This window comes from Coffea eugenioides, chromosome 7 (assembly GCF_003713205.1).
Source record: "Coffea eugenioides isolate CCC68of chromosome 7, Ceug_1.0, whole genome shotgun sequence".
In the NCBI taxonomy this organism is placed as follows: Eukaryota; Viridiplantae; Streptophyta; class Magnoliopsida; order Gentianales; family Rubiaceae; genus Coffea; species Coffea eugenioides.
The window spans coordinates 6,473,916-6,481,735 of record NC_040041.1 but is presented as its reverse complement, the minus strand read 5'-3'; the positions used below and the strand labels follow the sequence as shown (position 1 = coordinate 6,481,735).

Here is a 7,820-nt window from a genome sequence, read left to right as displayed (position 1 = left end):
TTTACCATGAATCTATCACGTGACTAAACGTAGTCTTTTTTTTAAATGGCGAAAAGGTTATATACAATTTATAGTTAAACAAATGATCTTATTCAAATTTAATTTTGTCCTTCAAAAAAAGTAGGTTGTGACTCGAACCACATTCTTTTTTTGCTAAAATAGTGGGATTCGATCCGATTCAAATTCATTTTTGCTACTAAAAAAGTGGGATATAATCTTTTGTATATAAAAGATGACTATATGTGGTGATTTCATATTAAAATGTAGTTAAAAACTTAGATTTGGGCCAAAATTTAATCACTTGAATTTGTAAGAGATATGAAATTAATATTTTAAAAGTGAAGGATGAAAATTTTCATTTGAGAAAATGTGATGAACGTTTTGAATATTTTTCCAATAAATTAAGTTTGACAAACAGTTTGAACAAGAGTCCTATTTGACTTGATTACATCTAAGAGGAACTACAGTTCATTTATAGTCATCTCCTAAATACAGATAAGAGGCCCTAATAATGCCTTAGAGAATTGACCAGATCCAATAATGGACCACTATTTATCTCTATTCACATGATGTACTAGAAACCTTAAAAAATACTCAACCACCTGAGGATAATGACTCATGATCCAATAAGCATGGTGTTAAGACACTGGCTCTCGAAACCATTCCCCTGACTATTCAAGGCTTCAAGCCCTTTATTCATGCATGCCAATCATTCCTCTTATTTGGATTCTCAAAAAAAAAAAAAAAAAGTCCAATGAAAATTTCTCGTCAACTTCTGAAGCTGTTTTGTCATGATATTGGATTGGACAGTGACACAATGCATGAGCACATTTCATTGGCCCATTGAAAGACAGCACTTCAGTTTCAAGCGACTGGACAATATATATATATATATATGTATTTCGGTTGAGCCCAAGAAAGGACGCGATAATCCTAAGGCCCAAAACTGATAAACTGGATCGCGAAGTAGCCTTTTTATAATTTTATAGTATCTATATTTTTTCCCTTCTTATTTGGTATGATTATATGAAGAGATTATAGCAATTAAGAAAGTTAAACTTCTTATTTAATCCACAAATTTTGTTCCATAAAAAACCAGTTATTGTAGAAGCAACAATTGTAGCTTAAACTATGTTAGATTGAACAGCGAATAACCATTTTTGTGGTAGAGTTGTTATTTTTGCTACCAAATGATTAGAGTACCCCTTTTTTAAAATTTCTTTCTTCATTTTTTTGGCTGAAAATTAAGTTAACAATTCTACGCCTTTATAATTTTGTCCTCATTATCACGTCTAATTTGTATTTTGGATTTTGCAAGGATTGAAAAATAAAAGAAGAATTGAGGATTTCTATTACAATTGCATTTTTTGATAATTTTGATTACGATTTATCATTTTACGTTATTTTAAATCATTTAATAAAAAATTCCTTTCTTGTTTTTTCCTAAAACAATTGTTGCCTAGCAATTGCCACAATCTCAAACTGTTGCTTGTACCACCGATATGCCAAAAGGGCAAAAGATCATTTTGTGCTGTTTGATATTAAATCAATAAACAAAAGAAAGTAACTATACACTAGGAACAATATAAAACAAAATTGCTTGATTACTTGTCATTTCTAACAAACAAGATTCAATCAACAGTAGATCATACAAATTAAACTTTATTTTCAAGTCCCAGTAACATTTTTATTTCTTATCAATTGTTTTGGGTAAATAAATATTTTTTTAATCAAAACAAATCTTAATTATGTTTTCTTTTTCTTTTTCATTTTTTGCGTGAATAGACAATAGTAGTGGGTTTGTTTGGATAGAATATTATTTGAAATATTATTTAGAATAATTATTGTAACACTTTTAATGATGTGATATATGTGAGATAAAAAGGTGATTAGAAATATAAAAAGATGGATTAGAAAATGTGTTTATAATGCAAGCGAAATATTATTTGAAAAAATTTGATATTCAAACAAAGCCACTGGATTTGTTTGGATAGAGTATTATTTGGAATAATTACTATAGCACTTTTTGTGATGTGATATATGTGAAATAAAAAAGTGATTGAGAATATAAAAAAATAATTTGAAAAAAATATTTATTTGGGATAATTTAACTATCCAAATAAACCCGTGTTTTCCGTTTGTAGCAAAACATGTGTCGGTTGATATGAAAACCCATTCAGCGGTATAGTGAGAGTCGCGTTTTCCTAAGGCCTTTTCCCAATATATCCCACCGACACCTCAACAGAGTTGTCGGTAGCCTTAAATTTTTAGCGTATTAAAATTAACCTCGGATACCTTAATGCCAGACGACAAAATTTTTCTAGTAAAATGCGCTCCCAAATTAATTCCCTTTATATAGGGCGATTTTTTTTTCTTCAAAGGAAGTAGTATTAACAAAAAATATATATATATGGTCTAGCCGTCTACTGGTTGTTCTCCAGCTCAGGGTGTTGTTGGTTTGCTACTAGAAATAGCAAAATATTAACTCTTGTTACAAAGGTGTAAATGAGTCGAATCAAGTTGACCACTCTAGTGTTCAAATTTGTTTGATTATTTTAGATAAATTTGAAATTTTATTCGAGTTTTACTTATTTATTTGGCAAATTGAATTTGAACGAAATTTTTATTGAGTTTAAAAATTACCAAACATAAAATATTGTTTAAATTTGACTTGACTAATTGATGAACTAAATTCGAACAAACTTTTAAAATCTAAATTCGATTCGACTATCGATTAATTTGATTTATTTTTCAATCCTATTATCTTATGCATTTTTAAATTGCATTGTATGTCAATTGGTGCTGGACGATTTCGACATGCTTATTACTAAAATCTCTTCTTAAAAAAGAATAATATTGCATGGTTGATGAAAAAGGAACCAATAATAATTGGTTCCATCCACTTGATCCGAAGTTTGAACTTTGAAAGCAAAAAAGGAGCACAAGGCATTTCAATGAGCTATATTTTACAATTTTTAAAAGTACCAAAACTAGAGAAGACTCAATTTATTCTTGTCATACCTGTTTGGAACTAAGTATTTGTTGTATTAAATTTCACGGGGCTTTATCGGACAAGGACAAACATGTGTTTCAGGTGTTATTTTTTAAGAAAGTAAAATTAAATTATACAATTCTTTAAATGCAAATGGGATGATAAAATATTAGTAAGTATGAAGTTTTTAAAAACAAGAGGACAATAATTATGGGCGCATGCATTTAAATTGTAATTTTGATGTAAAATAAGTATGTTAACGAGACCTATTGAGCAACCTTTAAACAAACCATTTCATATTCATAGTTAATGTACAATTAGCTACATCACTAAGGAATGACAAAAGAACAAAATGGATTTCTCTCAAAAGGGTTTAAACTTTAAAGTAACTAGGGTGGCGTTTGGTTCGCACATCGGAATCGGAATCGGAATCGAATCGGATATTCTGAGTTTGGAATGAGGTCATTCATTCCAATACATTTGTTTGGTTCAAGTATTTGGAATGTGTATCATTACTATAGTTGATGTTTGGTTCGTCGACTCTTTCGAAATGGAATATAATAAATATATTATAAACCACATCGTAAACGATAGCTATTGGCTCTTGTAAATGGGATATAAGAAATTTTCACTAATTAAATATATTAGTATAAATGTATTAGTAAATTTAGTCTAACTAATTAATAATTTTCATTAGTAAACATGTACAATTATTAGTATAATTGATAATATTAATTATATTATATAAATTAATATACTTTATATAATACATATAACTAATAATATTATTATTATAAGTTTGTAACTAATTAAATTAAATATTATATATATAATTAAATATAAATATGCAAATGTTATAATATAAATATATAATTATAATTATATAATATATACAAATATTAATTATAATAATATTTTATATAAATATAATATATATTACATATTAAATATAGTTATTATTATTATATTTAAAATAATAATTATAATTATAATTATATAACTTATTAATATTACATACATGTATATATTATAATTATATGCACATATAATATACATTTATAAATATACATATATATTATAAATATATTATTATATAATATTCATAAATTTATAATATATATTATATAGGTATAATTATATTTAACTAAATAATTATAATATATAATTATATAATATAATAATATCATTATTATAAGTTTGTAACTAATTAAATTAAATATTATAATTATAATTAATTATAATTATACAAATGTTATAATATAAATATATAATTATAATTATATAATATATAAATATTAATTGTACTAATATTTTATATAAATATAATGCATATTAATATTAGATATAGTTATTATTATATTTAAAATAATAAATATAAATATAAATATAATTTATTAATATTATATACATGTATATATTATAATTATATGCACATATAATATACATTTATAAATATACATATATATTATAAATATATTATTATATAATATTAATAAATTTATAATATATATTATATAAATATAATTATATTTAACTAAATAATTATAATATATATTTATATAATATACTAATATTATAATAAAATATTATAATTATAAAATATTATATATATGTATATATTATAATTATAATATATAATATATGTAAATATTAATTATACTAAATATTATGTAATTATAAGATTTTGGAATCACATTTGGATTTTGGACAAAACCTACCCTTTTACTAAGGAATGGAGGAATGCCAAATTTTTAGAAATCATTCCAAAATTTCAATTCCCATACCAGTGAACCAAACACCAACTATGGAGTTTATTCCATTACTTCATTCCGATACCCTTTACCAAACGCCCCCTAGGATTTTACTACCAAGAAAAACAGAAAGGAGTCGCTAGGATTTCCTAATACTAAAATCCTCGTAGACCCGATTATTGAATAACAAGAAGCCAAATATGCTTCATCCGCAAAAAAAATATATATATATATAGACAAGGACAATAAATGTATAATAGAGCACTTAAGAGTTAAGGAGCATACATAAAGGAAAAGAAAATGGTAATTGCAACTCTTTATTGACAAATCTTAATAAATTACAATTGTGAAAAAAAAGCGAATTCTTTTTCTTCGCTTCTTTCTTAAGTACACTTATAGGCATAAGAAAAAAATAAAAAAGTGAAACTAAAAATTTAACTAAGAAAATGTATTTTTTTGTTGAATTATAAAATTCGACTGAATTTGATTCCGATCATCTCCAGGTCAAGATATGACTTCGGAACCACGGGATCACTTTTACGAATTCTTACAGATTACCCAAAATACAGTTCTCATCTAGACAATAGGACACGATTAAGAAAATGTATTAACTCAACTTTCCCTCTGCCCCACCTTCTAAGTAAGCTTTCTTCCTCCGATCAGCCCTAGTTAACAGACAAATCAGGAGAAAACACGTGGCGTAAACTGCATGGACCTTCCAAGTAGTCTTGGGCGGCTGATGCAGCACAGCCCTGTGAAACACCATCATGTAATAATGCAGCCCAATGGCAAAGCCGACGAAAGTTTGACCCAAGCCCAACAGCTTTGTAGCCAGCCCAGTCTCAGTAGAGAAAACTAAGATCAAGTACATCAAAAGCAGCAGCAGGTACAACACATAACCAAGTGTTTGAAGCACCTGTAAACACACATAGGTGGACTGGGAAGTGGCATAGAAAAACCTCAACGGTTCAAGGCCAGTGACCAATGAAGAGAGGCACAAAATTGAGAAGTATATGGACATATAAATTTGGATGAAAATTAAAATTTTTTGAAGAGAAAAATAGGCTTTGAATTTGTTGAAAATGAGAGAGACAAGAATTAGAGGGATCAGAAGGAAGGCAAATGAGGTAAATGAAGCTATAGTTGGCGCATATTTGTTACCAACTATTGGTTTGAACCCTCTAGTGATTTCTTTATTGGCTTTGTTCAAGTAAACTTTGGAGGTTTTGGATATCCTCTCCAAATCTGGTATCAATGTTTCCTGAAATTTGGATGGTAAATCTCTGAATCCAGAAACCAAGTCATCATCATCATCTTGATCAATCCACCTTGGTAAGGTTTGTTTTGGTGACTTGTCTGACTTGGGTTTTGTGCCTGAAGGCTTTTCTGTATCTGAAGTGGTGGTGGTCTTGGATTTGGACTTGGGCTCATTGCTGAGATTCTTATCCAAGAGGGTTTTGGAATCTTTTGAGGTAGTAGTTGTGGCTTTAGCTGTTTTATTCTTGGATGAGCTTGTTGTGGTTAGATCTGAGGATTTCTTGGAAAAAAATGTGCTGGTTTTGGTTGAATTTGAGGATTTTGAAGAAGTGGAGTTGAGCTTCTTGACTGGGATTTTGATGGTGGGATTTTTTTCTCCAAGAGTAGAAGAATCTGATACAGGCTTGATGAGCATGGTCTTGTTGCTCTTCTTGGTTGATTCAGATGGGAATTCAAGGAGCTTGGTCTGGTTTTTGGCAGCAACAGAGCCAGTTTTGATGAGCTTGGTTTGGTTCTTGGATGAGCTGCTTGTGGTAGCCTTGGCTAATTTGGTCTGGTTTTTACCTTTGGTGGACAACAGAGTAGTAGTAGTTGCTGTTGTTGCAGAGCTTTTCTTCTTGATAATTGGCTGCTCATCTTCATCTTGTAGCTCAAGCATTCTTCTCCTCCCAAAGAACAACTCATTTTTCTCTGCTTGTACTTCAGTACTATAGGCACAAATGGATACTGAACTCACAAAAACCAAGGCAAGACAAAGTACAAGTACCTTTTTGGGACTGGAATCTTGTAGTGGAGCCATGTGTATAGCAGTAGTACTGAAATCTATGTGCCTGCCCTGCTGTTTACCAAAAGATCTTTCCAACCCAATCAGGCTTCTCAAGATTTTGAAGCCTCAGAAAATCAAGATTTTTATGGAGATGGGAGAGAGTTAAAGGAGGAAGAGAGAAGGGTGAGAAACATTAATAATGTGGGGATTTATAGTTGTGACTAGTGAAGTTGCAAGAGTGTGAAAAGGAGTGATGACTCTGATGAACTGAAGAAAAGGGGAAGACTTTAATGCGAAACTACAAGAAGAAGAGGAGATGAGAATGAGATCAGATGGTCTCAGATCAGTCACATGGTGCCACAAGAAGACAGGCTATTGTGTTCCTACGCGGTTTTACCTCAATTCTCAGCCTAATAAAAACACACACAGCACACACTGACTGACGGTGGTCTGGTCTTGGAGCAATTTGACACATTACTACTAGCAGTGGAGTATTAACTATTCGAGTAATGAATCGGTTGGATGGGAGGTAAGCAAGGTCTACTGCTGCTGAGTAAACTAGTTGGAATTTTGAAGTGGCGAGGGTGATGAATGCGAGTATTGAATGATTAGTTTTGTGTAAAAAAAATCTGGGATGTTTCGCAATCAAGATCCAGTGCTTGAAAATGACCTCATGGTCATCAGTGATAATGATGAGAGCAAAACCATAATTTGATTTCAAGAATTTGATGGAGGAAATTCATTTAATTCTCCTTTAAATTATTGGTACTGACTTGCCTAAGAATGAATGGAATTGGAATCCAACCTATGATATCTGCCATAGGTCAAAATAAAAGAGAAAATGAACCAGTAAACATTACAGTCCAATAAATTCAGCAATTTATCCAACTAGTCAATTTTAGGCTTTGCCAGCTGTGTATTCCACTTTTTCCAAGAGTGCAATACACTGCTTTTGATTGATCTATTATTGGTAGTCCGGATCATGAATTGCCATTAAAATTGCGGTTAATTGCAAATGCCCCTTGAAATTTTTTAGGTTGCAAAAAGCTCCCAA

At 29.8% G+C, this 7,820-nt stretch overlaps 1 protein-coding gene across 1 annotated transcript; it reads right to left on the bottom strand.

Annotated features, from left to right (window-relative positions):
- Nucleotides 1-5,176: 5,176 nt before the first annotated feature.
- Nucleotides 5,177-7,307, bottom strand: LOC113777707. Its single transcript, XM_027322879.1, has one exon. The coding sequence runs from the start codon at nucleotides 6,797-6,799 to the stop codon at nucleotides 5,351-5,353; it is 1,449 nt and encodes a 482-aa protein (XP_027178680.1). The 5' UTR covers nucleotides 6,800-7,307; the 3' UTR covers nucleotides 5,177-5,350.
- Nucleotides 7,308-7,820: the final 513 nt, after the last annotated feature.

Coding starts and splice junctions, on each gene's coding strand:
- LOC113777707 (XM_027322879.1), bottom strand. CDS start 6,799: ATGGCTCCACTACAAGATTCCAGTCCCAAAAAGGTACTTGTACTTTGT.